This window comes from Amblyomma mixtum, unplaced genomic scaffold (assembly GCF_055824585.1).
Source record: "Amblyomma mixtum isolate Tamu unplaced genomic scaffold, ASM5582458v1 scaffold_28, whole genome shotgun sequence".
NCBI lineage: Eukaryota > Metazoa > Arthropoda > Arachnida > Ixodida > Ixodidae > Amblyomma > Amblyomma mixtum.
The window spans coordinates 472,639-491,958 of NW_028317725.1; the positions used below are offsets into that span (position 1 = coordinate 472,639).

General features: G+C 44.2%; 1 protein-coding gene across 1 annotated transcript; it reads right to left on the reverse strand.

Moving 5' to 3' along the window:
- Positions 1–2,179: 2,179 nt before the first annotated feature.
- LOC149324506 (uncharacterized) lies at positions 2,180–10,814 on the reverse strand. The gene is made up of 4 exons (XM_089565472.1): positions 10,669–10,814; positions 7,544–7,623; positions 3,639–3,725; positions 2,180–2,307 (listed from the first exon to the last, which is right to left on the reverse strand). Exons 1-4 carry the CDS (start codon positions 10,812–10,814, stop codon positions 2,180–2,182), a joined length of 441 nt encoding a protein of 146 aa, XP_089421598.1.
- Positions 10,815–19,320: the final 8,506 nt, after the last annotated feature.

Genomic DNA, 19,320 nt, shown 5'->3' on the forward strand with positions numbered 1-19,320 from the left:
TGGCTTGCAGAAAGTTGGTTCTTTTTAACCCAGAAGGAAGTGATTAAGAGTAGTGCTCGCCAGGTCCGTCTTTTGGACAGTGATCTCGTTCAAGTGCACAGAGATAAAACGGAAATCCCGAGAGCGAAATAAAAAGGGCTGCATACGCGCGTAATAGACTACTTTGCATTCCCCCATGATTTTAATCAGTTATATTTTGCCGCCCGGAATTATAAACATTAAAGCTGCCTAGAAAGCAGTGGGATGAAATTTTTTAGTGAAAACGATCTCACAGGTTGAAGTCGCGGTCGGCCGGGCTTTCGGGCCGGCCCGAGCCTGTGCAGTGCACCAATCCAGACAAACTCCCACCCAGTACCTTTTTCGCTGCGCCGCCATGTCACACAATCTTAATGCGCTAGCGTTAAGGCTTCTACAGCAAATTCCGCGCCGTCGTCGTCGCCTGCATTGTGAAAGAAGTATCGCCCGCGGTTGGCTGGACCAAGCTGTGATGTGCGCACCACACTGTCGAGGGATTTTCGGAACGCGGCGTATCGGCAGTGGTGCGTCGGACATCGGAGCGCCGTGCGTGCCAGCCCCGCGTTGCGCGTGTGCGCTTGCGTATGGTGTGCGCGAGGCAGGCACAAGGAGCAGATAGCTGACGTATCAGCAAAGCGAGGTGTTAAGTAAGACACCGCAGCACAACTCTGGTGGTTCAAGCTTGGAAGTAGCAGCTGTCGGACGTTGGGTTCGAGCTGCCACTGACTTCCCTTGGATCACCAACGCAAGACCATTAAGCCTCATTCAAGCGTGGATGTGGCAGCCGTCAGACTACGGGTCTGTGCTGCCCTGGACCTCCCTGAATCAACGACGCAGGCCTACTGCATCCATTTCGAGGTCGAAAGAGGCAGCAGCCAAGGCTTCCTTGGATAGGCTGCACAAGCCTACGGTGTTTGCCGAACGCCGTCGACAGGACCTGGCTAAAGTTTTCCTGCTGCAGCTGCCCAATTCTTGGGGGCGGCTGACAGGAGTTCGTCAGCGTCTCCCGTGTCATCTCCGTTCCTCATCTCCTGGCTCTCTACCACCGCCTCTCAGGACGCAACGCCAGCAACGCATCGCAACTCGCCAACCCGCGTCTGTGCTACCTGCAAGGCATTCCCGCTCCACCTGGGAGGCTTTGTAGCCGGTGAACTCTGCCCTTTTTATCTGTTGTGTTTTACGCGTGCCTAGTGTGTGTTTTCTTTGGTATTTTCGCTTCTTCTATTGGCTCCTTTCCTTTAAAATATAAACACGGCTTCGTTTTGTTTTGTTTGATTTATTTGTTCTTTTCTTCGAACCTGCACGCTAAAGCATTCCCCCCCAGCAGTCGGGGACGCGTCACCCCGATTCGCGACACAGGCGGCCTAAATATCCGTCCAAGGTGCCCACCCAATGGACAACCTCTGGCAAAAGATTCTGCTCAACCTCGCGCTACCCGCCATGTCGGAAAAATGGATCGGTCATGTGACCTTCTCGCGTCATCCTATGTCACGTCACCTTGCGTGTGATGCTGTCACAACCGGCCCGCCGGGTTCTCAACAAACTGCCCGCTGTGGCAGGTAGCAGTTAAAGCACTCACTGGTCCAGAGAGGTTGCTCTGGAAGAGCAGCCTGGTTCTCACAAGCTCTACCGATGGCATCGCCTGCCATACTAGGGCAGAAGGCATCGCTTACCCGCTGCACCACTGCACCTGCACTCCTATGATGACTCCCAAGGATCTATGTATTTAAAGTTGGGAGTGCCGAAGTCCGCTTATAAGACCATCAATCCATTAACTACATTGAGTCAAAATCTTAAGCGGGATAATAAGTGTCCTCTTCAATTTTTCATTTGTTAAGTGGATATGTTTGTAGTCACCGAGAAGACTTCTGCCGCTTGGCGCCAACCTCTGGCGAGCATATTACTTCAGCAAGATTCATTGAAGCTGGTAGGTGTAAACAATTTACACCGAGAAGACTTCTGCCGCTTGGCGCCAACCTCTGGCGAGCATATTACTTCAGCAAGATTCATTGAAGCTGGTAGGTGTAAACAATTTACAGCAAGTCATCAACAAGAAACCCATTCAGCGACTGAAAAGGCGCCTTTAAAATGTGCTTTTATTTTCAACTCCTGCTGCAATGTTTCCTACAATTTTCATTGCTTCCTTGCAATGATTTGAGCACTATTAATTGTAAATGCAGTCAGTATTGTGGAGTCTGATGTTTTCTCCCTTGCATTCTGTGCTGTAGTATTTTTGGCACTCGTAAGGAATGGTTTCATTCACTTTTGAAACAGGGAGAATAAGTTCGCAGCCTGTGAAAGAAAAAGAAGAGGAAGGGTGGTTCAATGTGCATAAGAACATGAATTTTAAGCGGTCGTTTATTAAGCCGGGTATCAAGATTTGTCCGTGGTGCCATCAGGAATAAATAACTCATTTGAGAACAATGCGGACGAAAGCAAAAGCTTGCTATGTAAGTCTGGTGTGCATGATATTAAATTGGTCAAGATATTGAACAAATGTATTTTCAAAATGATGGAAGAAACACTTTTAAATAGTTCACGCAAAGCCTACATAATGTGCACTCAGACGTATGCGTTTCACATTGCATTAAAAATTGCTGGAGATGTTTGTCATGCTTCAGAACAGGTCGTTTTTTTCTTTTCGACTGCACTATATATTATAATACGGAGCAAAGTATCCTGCCAGAACCTTCGATTTAGTAGATAAATATGCTTGTTAACAGTATTGATGGGTGAGATGTATAGAGCATTCCTACCCGGAAGTCACCGCTGTCCGCATCACAACGCGTAGCCCAAGGCAGTGAACGACTGATTTTCTTATTATGGGTCTGAAAATTTTCATTAATTATGGGCCTCAAGAAGTATTTATTTTTCTGTACAATCTTTAGGTTTATGTGGGGTTAACGACCCAAAATGATTGAGGCTATGAGGGACGCTGTATTGCACCGGAAATTTTGACTACCTGGTATTTTTTAACATGCGCTGACATCGCATACTACACGATGGTCTAGACTTTAGCCAGCATCGAATTTCAACCACCGAGGCCGAGATAGAACCCGTGTCGTTCGGGTCAACAGCCGAGCACCATAATCACTGAGCCACCATATACTGTTGAGTGTTATGCCTTAAAAATAGCAAGAAAGCAGCAGTTTTAGTTAAATCAGAGTTTTGTAAGAAGGAATTCCGGCATTGGTTTATTAGCAAAATAAATTTCTTTATCTTCCGATCATACCTGTACGCAGGCCACCTAGTGGATTTCCGGCATTTTCTTGCAGTGCAGAGCCCCGCATACATATCAGTGCAGCAACAACTGCATACGTCCCATACTCCGAAATTCGCAATATCAAGAGCAGTAAAAGCTTCAGTGATGAGACTTTGTGTTTAAAAGAGGCGAACTTCGGTAGCTTTCTCATTCTATTCCCGCTGGCAGTGTTTGGGTGAGCGTAAACTCAACAGGATGACCCGGAGTTGTCCTTAAGTTGGTGGAAACAGTTATGTGCGAACGTTTTCACCCTCGACAGATACATCGCTGCTTCACCATGGCACAAAACGGCGCACGATGTCACCGACACACTTTCGAGCTTAAGGTAGATTCCCGCGACTGGTAATGAGAGAAAACTTACCCTTTTTATTGTCGCTTTTAGCAACGTAAATGACGTAGCAAGCTCCGTTTGCACCAATTTTCTTCAGCGTGAGAGTGTAATCGATTCCTTTTGGGGAGCAAAAAAAAGTTTTCATTATTCACTCCACTAAAAAAGTCACGTAACTCCACCAATCTCTCTGCCATATTTTGTTGTAACCGTCTTTTTATCCTGGTCATAACAGGCGGCCCAGCTCTTACCTTGTGGTGTAGGATACTCGCCGTCCTATCTGTATATTCTGAAAGATTCGCGCATTAATGATAGTGCGAGTTTATTGTTTATATGGGTGCGTAAGCACATTTTGTTCTGTTATTAATAATAACCGATCAGCTTAAGCCAAAAGCTAACAATCATATTTGCAGGAACATTTAACGTCTTTTCACAAACGGAAAACACGGAGTTCAAGGCGCTGTAGAAATTCTGCAAAAACTTCTCCACGTCATTATCACCGTTACTCGCTGTTGTTACGTCCGATTAAACTGAGCTGAAATGACTAAAGCCTTTTCTAAGGCACAAGGTATATGCATCGAATAAGTGCATACAAATGGTAAACCGCGTCCACAATGACTCTAAAATCAAATGACATAACTGCCATGGTGTTTTGAATACTGCTTTTGTAGAAAACGTGGTGAACATTGGTTCCTCTTTGACCTCGTAAAAAGAACTTCAAATATGACACGCATCCCGTACCTGAAACCTATCTACGCGTAACAAATTCTACATTTGAAGCAAAATGAGTTTTTAAGATATATAATCAGGCAGTTCACTGCTGAAAAAGACTGTAAAGCTGAACATTTTTTGAAATTGCATTTTTCACGCAAAAAAATCGGCTCTGCCGCAATCTCCACCTGGGCTTGTGGAAACGCAGCGAACAACAAGGACAGATATTTGCGACAAATAAAACTCGCTAAATTTTGTTTCATTGCTCGGCAGTATTCAGCACGAAAAAAGAAATCTGGGAGGTACTTAAGCCCTTTAAGTGTTCCACGCGACAAAGCTAAAGGCCTCATTTAGCGGCGCGCGCTCCGCATTGCATATAATTTAACGCACAAGGACACTGCTCGCTGTGACTGAAGTTCCGCACTGAGAAATCCAAAATTCCTCCATGGACGCACTATTAATACTTCTCGCGCCATCTGTAGGGGCAGCGGCGTACGTCAGATCGCGGGGACTTTCTGGTGGCCGCCGCATGATGGCGTCACTTTTCCACGAGGAACAAATAGCTTGTGATTCACCAACATCCAATTTACTAGTCGATTAATTAATTCTTCCATCATAAGAACATAATTACCCACATACTCCTTAGCATACACTTCATTACCATACTGTCGTAAGAAACTTTCCATTTTACATGAAAGACCGAACAACTTATATATATCGTCTTGAGCACTTTTTACCTTTATGCCTGCGTGGTCTAGCGGAAGCGTGTCTGAGTCGCAACTTAACGATCGCGTATTCTAGTCCCGCACAGTTATTTCTAATGTTTTATTGAGCACAAATCACGTACTTTTGGAAGTAACAATTCTTGACACATATGCCGCCACTTCAACTCACATTACAAGTCCTTGTTTCATCTATCAATCCTCTAGGCATAGATTTTGGAAGTTACGAGTCACGTGTTTTTCCGGACATAACACCGCCGATATTGTGCCTGGTTTCTCTGCCTCCTTAACTCTATCGCGTTAAAATATGCAATTCAGGTGCAGCGATGTTTATTTGTGCGCACTTGACGCAAGTGGAAAACTACGTATACCGCCGCTCTAAGGGTTACAAAAATGGCGCTGGCTAGTGAGCTTTAATAAGCAGTTTTGTTGCCTTCATGTGTTACTAAGAGGGCTTGAAAAACCAGATGGGTCATAACTGAATAGAAATCTCATCGTCAGAATAGGGCCGTGGAAATTTTCTGGTGTTCTTCGCCTCGCAGCTTCCTCGTCACGAGCACATACACATGGATGTTGCTACAGGACGCTCTTGCGTGGTTCCAATGTTCATGTTCAATTATTTAAGTCTGGAAAAATTTTTATTTTAGGTATTCGGTAAAATTACTTTCCAGGAGTCCTGTGTATTAGCGGGATGTGGAAGTTTTACATTTTTAGAGCGTATGAATAGCAAAACGGAGCAATGTGTGAGATAAAGCAAAACAGAAGAGAATTTTTACCACGTATTTTGGACATATGCTCCAATCGCGGACGTCAAGACGATAATATGAAAAGTTGCATTGAATTTCCTTACTCATAATTACCCAGCAGCAAACAGTACCTCTTTATGCAGAATCCGCGCTTGTACTAGCGAAAGGATAATTGACTATGTTCCCACATCAACAGCATATATATTGCAATGTCATATATCACAGAACCGTTTTATTTATTTATTTATTGTACCCTCAGGGCCAAAGGCATTACAGAGGGGCATGTAAGGCATATATTACACAACCGTCAAAAACTGGCGATACAGAGCTACGTTAAACGATAAATCCAACTTGATCAAATAACTCTTCTCTGTTTTGAGGACAAATGTCAAGAGTAAGGATAGCTAGCTGCCTTGCCGATATTGCTCAAGGCAAGGCCCTACGCCGCCTTCCAGCCTTTCCTCTACGGCCTTCCAACATTACACCTCAATAAAACCAAAGATCACAGAACTTGAATACACCTCCCCAGAACTAAAATATGGGAGCAATAAAGAAATTTATAACCACGGCTATAGAACGAAAATTACCACATCGGGAAACTAATTGAGCAAGGTAACTGACTAAAATATGCACAAGAGCCTAAATGCTAGTCAACTGCGGCGGAATATTACCCTGTTCGTGTAAGTCAAAGGAATCACTAAATGAGGTAAACTGAAGTGGCATAGTCTAAAATAAATCCCTAAGCCTCTTCGCGGGTCTAAGTAGTGCCTCACCAACTTTAGGCGGAAGGATCCTTGAAATTAAAGGAGGCAACACACAATATTCTGTGGTAGGGTTCTGCAGGGTCCCGAAATATGTCGCATTGAGAGAGGTGACAGATGCTATGCACGGACGCGCAGCGATAAAACAGAGGAAGTGACCGCGCCCTATGGATGCTTCTTCTTGTTATTACTTGGTAGATAGACGGAAGAATGGCTGGTGGAGTGCGAACCTGAAGTAAACAAATAAATGGATTTCCTAAGGTCCATTATGGAAGAAAGAACGTCGAGCATACATCACCAAACTACTTTTCATTTGTTTTTATGCCGTATTCGCATTGGACATAGACTCATACACCTTAAAAGCAGACAAACCTGTACACAGCAAGCCTACATGGACTCTCTATCAACGACGTTTTATTCTCACAGATAAAGCTGAAACTACCAAGGAAAGTACATGTTCATTCTCCTAGAAAATACATGTCACGCTACTTTTTCAGCCAATGCATTCCTTTCTTTCCCAAATTGCTATTCGGAAAAAAATCCAGCTCTATATTTTTCATGTGTTTTGAGGTTTCCAACTGAAGACACACGTTTAAACGAACTTGGGATTCGAGGGGTTTAGCAAACTCTAGGCAATAAACCAACCTTACAATCAATTTTCTATGCATGACAGACTTGGCAACTTGTGTACCGTACAACAAAATACAACACAAAACTTACCTGCATTTATAGAGTTTCAGTAGTCACACGCACTTTGTTTAAATTTGAGGAAGTGCGCTACATGGAAAATAATATAGAGCGTAACAAGGGTAGTGTTTTTTAGTGTTCCTCTAAAGATATTTTATCAAAGGATGATATTCAGAAGTTAGCTACAGTTTGCGCTAGATTACGGGAATGTTTTCAGAATTGTTTCTGAAAAAATCTTGTGCTCAAGATTCACTGTGTAGTGGCAAGGAAAATGAAAAAAAAATAATTCATACATTAAAGTTGTAACTTACCCATGTAAGAATAGGTTGACTTGTATCCGCTGCTGCCTTCACTCAGTTTTTCAAGCGTAACGTTAACGCTATGTGTGTGACTGCAAGAAATTACGAGACAAATATGACCACAGTTAGGCCTCATAGTGAAGTGCAAAATTAATTGGTTTTGGAAGGAAAGCGTAGTTCAACCTTCCTTGTATGTTCACCCTGCACTTTCACGCTTCAATAATCTCTTTCACGTTCTTGTCTGCACTTATAAGCATATTTAAGGTTTTTATGTTTATTTGTTTTATATGTTCCAGCTACTACCCTTTTGATTTAAATGGGTATCATTCGGCTAAACAGCCGACAGAAACGAATAGTGGTGTCCCAGCAGAAGCGACATCAAGAGGGTAGGTTTCCTAGAGCATGAGAAGCGAATTAACGAGACAGAGTTCCGTTTAAAGGCTCCATTCCCCTGAAAGCGACAACACGGCAACACTATCGCTTTTTTGATGTTGGTAGAAATGTATTATGTGGTCCTTTTTGTCAGTGTAGATGCGTGTTAGGTAGCAAAAGGTGCACTTATTGATGAAAAAATTCCATTAGAACATTGCCTTGCCGTTAGACTAAAACTCATGGCGTGTACACTAATAAGAGGAATACGCCATTACCTTTTTCACGTGAATACCGCAGTGGCCTAGCCTCTGTGATGTGCGCCTAAAAGCTATGTTCACGACGCATTTAAGTTGTCAACTCGGTCAGTGATGAGGACTGCAGTACTTCATTTTGTCTTGCTTTTGAGGTAGTAAAAGCTCCAGTTTCAGTGACCTTAAAATGTTCTTTGTCGGATGCGGTCAGTTGTGGAGAAAAATAAATCAGAGGTAGGTCCTAAAATACCATCCTGCTCAAGATTTGATATAACATTTTGATATGCAGTAACTAAAAACGTGCTAATGCTTGAAAATGCCAACTTCATCGGAAACATGTATTCTGATGGGCTTGCAAAGAAAGAAAACGAGGTATATTATCAAAACCTACTCAGAAACCAAAAATTGTTACTTACTACTTTTTGTTAATTCTTCCTCCGAGAATGTATTGGTATTGAGTTGCACTGTACTGTTGGCCTTTTTTGGCTGATAGGCAGCGGAACGGAGTGTCTGTGGTGTGTTTTCGCTTGAAGACCACGAGGGTTTCGCTTGCTTTCACCATCTGAAAACGTAAGAAGGAGCGCTGCTATGATAGCCGCCGTGTTGGCTGAGTGGTTACCGCGTTTGGCTGCTGAACCGAAAGGCGCGTCTTCGACCCCGGCCGCGGCAGTCGAATTTCGACGGAGACAAGTTTCTAGAGGCCCTGTTCCATTCGATGTCAGGGCACGTTAAATAACCTCGGCTGGCCGAAATTATCGAAGCCCTTCACTACGACGTTCCTTAGCGCCTGAGCCGCTTTGGAACGTTAAACCCCCATAAACGAAACCAGGTCTCTGCTATGTATTCAGGAATTGTTTGCATATCTGTAATATTTCCAGCTATATAAAACCAACTTCAGCCCTATCTTCGCGAATCTCTCATGAGTACGAAATGCAAGCTAAAGAAGGCTGTTAGAGTGACATCAAAAGCAAATAGGAGCGTAATCAGTAACAAGTAGTCAGCTGCCGAAGGTGGCACATCATGTAACGAGGAATGAACTTAACAATTTCTCTATTATCTTGCGTAGAACTGACATGATAATTAGTCGAAGAAGAGAATCACTAAGGGGAGCGAGCAGGCTAGTAGGTAATCCATGAATCAAGATATAGCGTGCAGCTTAAAAAAGAGAAGCACCAAGACGAGATGAGACACACGAGCGCTTACCTACAACTGACGTTTATTTACAGAAACAGTCACTTACACGCTGAAACAAAAAAACCAAAAGGTATGAGACATACGCGCGCTAACTCTTCAAAAATTGCAATTCGGCTTCTGTCAGGGGAACCGATGGCACATTGATACAGGAATCTTTCAGCACGGCTATCTCAGCAGCCTCTACTCTCTTCCGCACTATCTGGTCAGAGTGCCGACAGAGTGCCGACACACCACAGAACAGTTAGCAAGATTGGGTTGCACGCCCTTTCGATGTCTGTATCTCCATCTTCATCTTTGCATCGACGACGATGCAGCGCGAGATTTCCGTACCCATTTCGTGGGTTGTATAATTTCTTGCGTTAGTGCTTGTCTGTTTAAAGCTCTCTATATTTTTGTTCGAAGAAGAGAAATTACATTTTTAGATTGTGTTTAAATTTTTCTCGGAGTATGAATGGCAGGCCGGTGCCAAGTGAGCCAGTTTAGTCTAAAGTTGCACTGGAAGTAAATATTGATCGTTTGCGAAAAAAAAAAAAGAAACACAGGTCTGAGGCAGCGGAAATCGACTACCAAGCAACCAGCGGCATTTAGCACGTCTCTGCAGTGTCGTTCAACTGTAGAAGGGCCATGGCAGTTTGTTACTTGCTCGCTCAGCCTTTCTTAATTTTGTCAGATATGTTGTCACTGTATTGGTGACAAGACAGAAAATGAGACAGCTTGGTGGCATGTCCTTCAGGAGGGGAGCCGGCGAACTTTAAGGTCCTTTAGCTCGAGTGCCATCTGCGTCAACTTCTTCTAGCCTGATCGCCACCTGGCATATCTCGCTTCTTAAAAAAAAAGGCCCGCACACAAGCCCACAAGCAAGGTTCGACCACGCTGGGGAGTCACCGCGCAAAATAATTTGTCACGCGCAAAACATGAACGAAATCAGGATGGGGGATGCGACGTCTTCTCTGCTCTGGATGTGCCGCGTACGGGAGTACCTTGAAGTCAACGTCGATGACGCGCCAGAATACTTTATAAGGACCGAAATAGCGACGATTGAGTTTTCGGACAAGCTCTCCGTCGAACAGGTATCCAATCTCCGCAATCTCGCGTTGAGCTTCTAAATGAGAACGTTGCAGCGTATGTCGAAGACCTGACGTGCCTCTTCAAGCGCGTTGAGCCTGCAATGTCCGAGGAAAAAAGCAGCGCGATCTAATGAGTGGCGTCGAAAAGCAGCTTTTTGCTGGCCTTGTCCTAAGTCCTCCGAAATCTGTTGCCGGGTATCTTCCTTAGTCTTCTATGATTGAGTAGGTCCTTCAGCAAAGAGCGTCAGCGTACCATCGGCCCTTGACTGCCGCATCCGTTTCCGGCGAGTTACCATTGCACGGCACCGACACCTTTGTGTTACAAAATCTCATCCGTTCGATTGTGCGCGACGAGCTCCGGCTGCTGTGCGGAGCTCGTCCTACGGCTCCCAGCTCCATGGCGACCGTTGTCCGCGAGGAGGTGCAGCAAGGTGTGTGCCCACCCTTGCCTGTCGATGAGCCTCGCCCACCCCTCCTCCTGTCTTGCCTGTACGTCGTCTCACTTGCGCTGGTGCCCTGCGGAGCTCTGCTCCTGCTTCGGCGCCCTTCGTCTCGGCTCCTACTGAGGTCCGTTAAAGTTTGACCCACACCTAACGGGGGGACAAGAACGGTGTGTCTAAACCAGTTCGCACGCGTGGCAGTTTCTGTAAAGTTCTTTTAGCTGCTCAGAAACATACACTTACGCTTAATATTTCTACAACATGACGTTCACTAAAATTGTTTCGGTGAAGCACCTTGAATGCGCAATCAAGCCCCGGATGCTGCGAAGCTATTGAAGGCTCAAGTGATGCGAGCGCGTATGGCCAAGTGGCAACCTGGGCGCAGAGCAACCTCTATACATCGTGTTTAGGGCAGTTGGCTTTACCTTCGTGTGAACCAAACAATCAACCGATCGAAATGCGGCCCGACCGCGGCGGCCGCGTTTCGATGAAGGCGAAACGCAAGAGGCGCCCGTGTGCTGTGCGATGTGAGTGCACGTTAAAGATCCCCAGGTGGTCGAAATTATTCCGGAGACCTCCACTACGGCACCTCTTTCTCTCTTTCTTCTTTCACTCCCACCTTCTTGCCTTCCCTTACGGCGCGGTTCAGGTGTCCGCCGAGATGTGTGCGACAGATACTGCGCCATTTCCTCTGCTCAAAAACCAATTTACCAATTTTTACCTTAACATTTGATAGTGAGGGATAAACGGCCGCAGATTTGTCAGAATCCGAGCAACTGCCGTTTATCAAACGCAGCAGAGGGGAAGGGGGGGGGTGCTATGCTCTGATGGTTTAGCTATTTTCCCGCTGCAGAATTTTCTCCTCACTATGAGTTTCTCAGCACTGCAGACAGACCAGATTACTGTATGTTTTCTTGCCTTCTTCTTCACCAAAACAGTTTCTTGAAGCGTTCTTCCGACATGAGCACCTTAGCTCGCCCCCTTCACATGAATGGTACGCGTCTACTTGCATGCAATAAGTAAAATATATTATGCTCCACTGCCGGCCAGGAGTCATGGTTCATCGCAGCTCCTTTTCCTGGCGAGCTTGGCTGTTTGGTTGCGAGCTCAGTAAAGAAGTAATTTGGCTATCCCATGTCAGAGCCACGCCCTGGACAACCGGGGCTCGAAATGAGCTAGACATTGCTGTAACTTACGCCCTCCAGACTTAGAGACAACGCTCTAGACTTCGCCACGCTGTAAAGACGTAATGAAGATCGTTATCGCTGCGTAAATAAACATAGTATGCGGACTACCTATTAGGTTCGTTAGAATAGTACGCCTAATGTATGGGTAACAACGGAGCTTTCGCCTATAAAATTTCAGTCGCATTGAGTCTGGACCAGAAATTTGTTTTGGAGCAATGTATGCCTCGGCAAAGTAAAATTTCACGTGGCGACAAAATGGACGTAAGTTAGAATAGCTTATAAAAAATCTTTTGGAACTAAACATTTCTCTTTAAGTCCCCGTGTCTGCAGCCTGGGGCCCGCTCTAACTTTTTAAGGTCCACTTGAATGAATGAATAAGTATACATGCTTCATAGAGGAAAGAGAATTGCTCCTAAGAAACAAAACCCATTTCACTTACTTCCATCATGTCAAGGTCCTGAGAGTTTCCGCTGCTTTGCGAAGACGGTGCTGCTGCAGCCGCACCCATGACACCAAGGTAGAGGGCAAGAGTGAAAATCATGGTTCTGGCTTTTACGATGCCGGTCTCCAGATGCTTGCTCCGATGAGTGGAGAGCCTTTTATACAACAAGACTGCAGTCATGAATGGGTTTCAGGCGCATGTAGGAGGCGGCGCCTTTTACGATGTAATAAACATAGTAGCATTGTTTTCAAAATCAACTCTCTCCTTCTAGGAAGAGCAGCTGTCAAGAAATGGGAGCATGCATTTATCATAGCATGTCAGCAAGAATCGCAAGTGAAAACATTAAACAGGCACTTTAGTCATTTTTACTTTGTCTTCTTAAGGCTGGGTTACTTTTTTGTGTATGCTTTAGACCAAAATTTCGGTTTCGTGTGAAATGTCAGGAGAGAAGCCTCATTGAAGGTTTCGCCGGAAGGCGAACAGCACAGTCGAGAACTTCGTCTGGTACGAGCAGAAGATCTCCCAAGCTAATCAGATATTCATCTGCAAGTATTTTTAGCGCATGCTGGGAACGATTTCCACCATTGAAAATCGATGAATCCCTCTAAATCTCAAAACCCTCAGCGAAATTCAGAATGGAGTTTCGACGTAGAGGTCTCGGACTTTGTCAACAAGCAAGCGCCCACCTACCGTGTTGCAAAATTAGAAATAGCTTCATGATCTGTATGTCCCGCAATAGACAGACCAGTGTTTTAGTGCGCCCCTCTTTTACGAAGTTACCAATATTTGCTGATACACTTTACTGCAGCCGCGTCATGGCTATTGCAGAAGTGAAGGATAAAGAAGACAAAAAATGCAAAATCGAGAACTAACAGAATAGTAATACACAACAATAATGATATTCTAAACAAAACCTCTCTCTGTACCTTCCACTGCTTACACTATTTAATGATAACTCGAACTTTTCGCTTACCACAAAGCATCAGCGTATCAGGAGTACCAAACGCAAGGCGTGAATGCACGCGAAGTGTGTGGGATAAATACCCAAGATACCTAAAACTGTCCTCTGTTGCCCTTGGTGATGAAAAAGAGGGAATTTTCCAGCAGACCTTCCTGCACTGCTTAACCCGCGATCGAACCCGCGTCTTTTGGGTAAGCAGCCGAGAACCATCGCCACTGAGCCACGGCGGCGGCCGAGGTAACAATTGTGATGACAAAATATCTTCGCTTCGTCAATTAGGCCGTCGATTAGGGCCAGAACCCTTCCAGAAAGAAATGATCTTGAGACACATTATGCATTAAGGCTAGCATATCAAGCTATAATTTTCTTCACCAATAACAAGAGGACAAGCCCAAACATTCGAAAAAATCATCTTTATACTTTGTGTGTAATTGGGGCATGCATTAAAAGCGCCAAAACGTTCTGTAGGCTCCTCGATGGAAATCGCTGTTACTTCTAGTTAATACTGAGACAGGACTAGTGATGCTCACATGACATTTCAGCGTGTGCTATAATGTTTAGTCCTAGTCACTAAACGGATTTTCGCAAAGAATAACATCCGGGTGCCAAAATTCGTTATATTCAAAGTGAATATTCAACTTAAGCGGGACTAACAGAATGCGTTCACATTGCAGTGAGACCCTAGTTGAGGACACTAGTAGTAACTAATGAGGGTGCTTATGAAGGCTAAGCGCGCCCATCTAAAATTGAATGAGTTGCATGAGTGAATGAGAGTAACTTTTTCTGTTTCCGCTGTAACAAATTTTCCCTAGATGCCCTCGATGTCCTCGCGTCCATTCTCTACATCAGCACTGCACTGTAGACTTGCACAGATCACGAAGCATAAAAATACTGCGAGTTTCGAAGCAATATTAACAACGGTGCTGAAGTGCGTAGTACAGGAAAGTTCGATGCATGCGTACTGATCATCTATAATAGGGGGTCTTTTTATAGTACGTTCTGTTTGATTCGGTTGTACATTTCACAGTGGCGCTGGCCACCAATAGTTCCAATCAAGAAATGCAGCCGCAATTAGTAACGCAAATTCTCAAAAAGATGCGAGTCAAATAACGTAGTACGTAGTATTTTGTACGGCGAAAAAAAAAAGGAGTTGGAGAAATTACGTGCTCAAAGTTTCACATGCGTCGTGTGAATGAAGGCTAAGCGCGGACATATAAAACTGAATGAGTTGCACGATTTAGGCAACATTGCAAGCCGCTGCTTTCGATGCCTTCCGCTGCGAAGTTTTTTTAGCTTTTTACTTTCTGTGCAATAATATGAGATAATTTTGAAAATCAAAGATTCACTTAACCGTTTCGTGCGCAGCCATGTTTGCTACCTCAAAAAATAATTTACAAATACTACTGCTATCACTGTGCTGTTGTCATTTTTTTTAGAGCCCTTTCGGCATGTGTTTTCTGCACAATTGTCCGTAGTTCGGCGTTCTCAACATCGTAAAATTTTGGTAGCGTAATTTTTTTACAATTCATTGACGTCAAAGCTTTTATAGAGAGCAATGTTCTGTTTTCGACACTGAATGCCGTCTTGACAAAAAAAATTTCTAATTATTCTGAAGGCCCTTCAACTGCTTTGTAAATGTGTATTCTTGAGAGGCCGGAGAAGAAAATTCCGAAAAATATAACGCCCGTTGAAGAATTTCTACGTGACATCAGAGAAATTCCTCGAAAACGGAACGCTCAAAGCTTAAGCTTTAGCGCGCTGTTCTGCTTCACTGATATGAAGAATAGAATAAAAATAAATGCAAAAATAAACAAACATGTTTTATTAGTATTCAGCTGCGTCCCAACAGCTCAACTTCAGAATTATTCTTGAAGCTTGTAGAATGCGAAATTTTTTCACATTCACAGCCCTGACGTTTGGTGGACAATGAGTTCTTCGCACAAGCGGAAATCTGTCGCTTGTAGTGAATCTAGGTGTGTTAGTGAAAAATAGGTTATTGCAAATGGGCAGCTCTTGAAAAATTATTTTCCTAAAAAATGAAATAATAATCACTGCAAATTTGAATAGAAGGTATAACGACTGAGGTACTTTTTTTTTACCGCTGGATAAATTAAAACTGCACCAAGGATCTTTCTTCAAGACTTCTTTTCTTAACCATTAAACACGCTTCAATGAAATCCTGGCAAAAAGCGCAGACAATTATTGAAAATTCGACGTTATGCTTTGAAATTTAACGCAGATGTACTGGGGCTATAGCTAAAACGTTGTTCTAGTAAACACAGAGATCTTTCTGCAGACATCTCTTCCTGCAATGTTGTTCTTCTTGTACTTACATACTGAACCTTTATACAAACAAAGCAACGAATGTTGGAACGGATAGACCGGGAGATATACAGGGTGTTTCAACTACGATTTAACGCATATTTTATAATTAGTCTTTTGCAGTCAGAAGAGCGCTTTTTTCGGCATAGCATGGTCACCAGTGTAGTACATCAAAATAGAGCAAACATGCCATAACTAGCAGCCTGGTTAACTAATATTGAAACGGCATTGCTTTTAGGCTTGTTAATTATAGAAAGGCGTGTAGTCGCCGTAATTATTATCCGCGACAGTCTTTAGAATTTCGAAAACTCGGTTACCCTCGGCCCTGCGGCTCAACAAATTTTGCCTATTTCCCTGAGTTACGTGCACTGCAGAGGTGGCTTTGCCTGGAAGCTTCTCGAAAAGCACATGTATTTGGGCGCGATGTCAAAATCTGTCTAATCACATCTCCGAGTGCAACCGTGTTTTCGAAATCCTAAAAACAGATATGAATGCTACTTATGCTGGGCTGCATACGTCTCGATAACTAAGGAGCCTAACAATTATAGGCAAAAACTTAACTATTCAATATTAGTTAACAAGCCTGTTACTGATGTAGCTCTATCTCTATTCTGATGTGCTTCACTGCTGAGAAAGCTATACCGATAAAAGCTGTCTTCTCACTCGAAAGCCTATATTTAAGAATTGTGTAAAATCTTACGTGAAGCACCGTGTATTGCTGTAACATAAGCCCCTGTTAACATCTACAGGGCGGCTTAGCTAACTTAAGCTGGGGCTAAAAAATGTGCAGTGGCACTGTAAGATGACGCGACCAGACGCAAGATGCTAGCTATTTTATGGAGCAAGTCATAATATTTTTTGTATCCGGCTTAACTGCATAAGTCGAGATTAGCCTAATTATTGAGCTTCCCTAGCAAGAAAGATAGGCGAAAAATTGCGATTAGAAATCGTAGAACTGTGAGCAAAACGTGTGATTGAACGACTTCCAACTTTTTATTTATTACGTATTACTTTTTTTCGCCACTGAATATGCCGGAGCCGCCGCGGTGGCTCAGTGGTTGTGGTGCTCGGCTGCTGACCCGAAAGACGCGGGTTCGATCCCGGCCGCGGCGGTCGAATTTCTTTGGAGGAGAAATTCTAGAGGCCCTTGTACTGTGCGATGTCAGTGCACGTTAAAGAACCCCAGGTGGTCGAAATTTCCGGAGCCCTCCACTACGGCGTCTCTCATAGCCTCAGTCGCTTTGGGGCGTTAAACCCCATAAACTAAACTAAACTGAATATGCCGGAAAAATTCAGAAAAAAGATGACATATGTCCGCTTGCATGCCGCCATTGCAGTGCACTCTTACATTTCACCTACAAGCAGCTCATTTAGCCGGGTGTGCTGCCGCTTAAAAGGTGACAGGGCAGGAACTCAGGGGCAGGCTGCGGAAGCGATAAGCGCTGCGTCAGCATATCTCAGTCGTGAACCGCCGAGAGAGAAGCACACTGCTGGCGTAAATCGCACAGCCAGCTCCTGCGTCGCTGCCCTGTAACAAGTGAAACGGTGGTACACCAGGCTAAATGAGCTGTTATCTTGCAGGCGGAATGTTTGAGAGCACTGCAATCGCGGCGCGCAAGGAGGCATGTCACGTGGTGTTTTTTTGGTATTTCGCGAGCTCCTACAGTCTGCCGAAAAAACTAGTAGGTAACTAATAAGCAACTAATACATAATTGCGTAATTTAGCAGAATAGAAAAAGCAGTGGGACTTGCTCCATCGAAAATGCAGCAACATGCGCCAGGTCGAGTCGTCTTAGACCGTCACTGACTACTGGCTAAATATAACTGCGACCTCATGTTTATAGGTAGCATATGCATAAAAATACGGAAAGAGCTCCTAGTGACCGTACTCAATTTCGCTGACAGACACGTACATCAAGTTTTCCGGGTCTATGTAACTAAGGTATTAAAAAGACGGAGATCTCTATGGGAGTGACGCTAACGTAATGTGCTGCGACTCGTTGAGGCTAGTAGAGTGTGTTTTTATTCAGAGCTGCGAAGTGAGTTAGCTACTAAACACTACATTGGTAGTTTTTTACTATTCGCGACAGTAAAAAGCGCCAGTTTGATTATTGTCACTCCAGTAAAAAATACTCATATTAATGTTTCCGAAAGGTATCGTTTAAGAAAAGTATAATACCGGCCCAGAAAAAAAGCCCGCCATAGATATGACAGCTTTTGACGATAGCGCCGCGGACACAGAAACGCAAATCAATGTCTGCGGAAGCGCTTCGGAAGTGGGTGAACTTTCTTCTACGCGAGAGTGTCTTGAGGCGGTGCAGTAACGCTGCTACCCCCTGATCGTTACAGTATTTACTGGGCTTCTGGTTTATGTTGGTGAAAAGCTACATGTAAATGGTACTCTCTTTTGTAAATTTCGGACCGCTTTTTTAAAGCGTTTTACAAGTGCAGAATGGACACTTTTCTAGCAGCCAGTATTTACGAAATTACGTTAGTGATCTTTACTAATTACTCTTCTTTCCGGAAAGAAAGAAAAAGAGCGCGGACAAGAGCACATGAGAACTGAGAGTGTTCAGTTTTATACACACGCTCAGGAGGGTAAATATATGTCGGAAACGTGCGAATTTTCTTCGGTGCAAGGCAACCTGATGCCAATCTACATGTCGATATTTTGGTGCCTCGCTACCGAGCGGGACAAAAGCTTGTAATAAGCGTCCAGTGTGAGGGGTCAAAGTAACATTCATGCAGATAAAATGGCTAGCATTATTGTTCTCGACAAAGTATGCCCAGAAGAGGCTTGCGATCTGTGTAGTTACTAATTACTCGATCGGTATCCATCACCAGCTGGTTAAAAGAGGTCATAATGGCAAAAACAGCTGTATGTCTTTCCTTGCCAAGTTACAAATAGATTCCTCTTGCTTCAGCATAGTTCTGTAAGCATATGGTACCGTCTTTTCTTTCCTATACTGCTTCGTTACCAAGGACGGTGAATATTTCCCCTCTCTCCGTCCACTCTACAGGACTGCGCTCATTCTTAGAAGCGTGGTCGAATCCGAAGCCTCGAGGTGGAATTTGACGCGTTTGATCCCGGATGAGCAGTTGAAACATTCCATGAACTTCGTCACCTGATCCCTTAGCTATGCGGCTAGATGTATCTAGAGACCGTTTGCCTCGTCGCCAAAGTTGCATCGGCCAGTGTGGCGTTGACACAGTTTTATTGACACTCAAACTCGGGAGCTATTCGGACACGAACTGGCAAAATTTGAAACTCTCCTTGGCTCAATCAGTGCGCATTCTCAACGGCTTGTCTCCTTACGGTAAACTTTTCCGGTTACGCATTAAGGTACGATAATCTATGGACCCTTTCTGAGACCTCTCCCAAGCGTCTATTTCTTACTTTCAATCTCACCCGGCACGGTTCCTGATCTGAACGCATGCACGCCAAATCGCTCTACTCTTCCGCGGTGAGTTTATTCCTGTAGTTGCGCCGACGCCGAGTTCTAAATCCAATCATCGCACTTAGTACATTCCCGCCACATCTTTTGCAAGCTCG

Excerpts from the sequence above, each read along its gene's own strand:
- LOC149324506 (XM_089565472.1), bottom strand. The coding sequence starts at position 10,814 with ATGGAGCTGGGAGCCGTAGGACGAGCTCCGCACAGCAGCCGGAGCTCG. Across the intron at positions 3,726-7,543 it reads GTCAACCTATTCTTACATGG|GAATCGATTACACTCTCACG; the intron begins GTAAGTTACAAC and ends GCTCCCCAAAAG. Across the intron at positions 2,308-3,638 it reads TAAAAGCGACAATAAAAAGG|GCTGCGAACTTATTCTCCCT; the intron begins GTAAGTTTTCTC and ends TTTCTTTCACAG.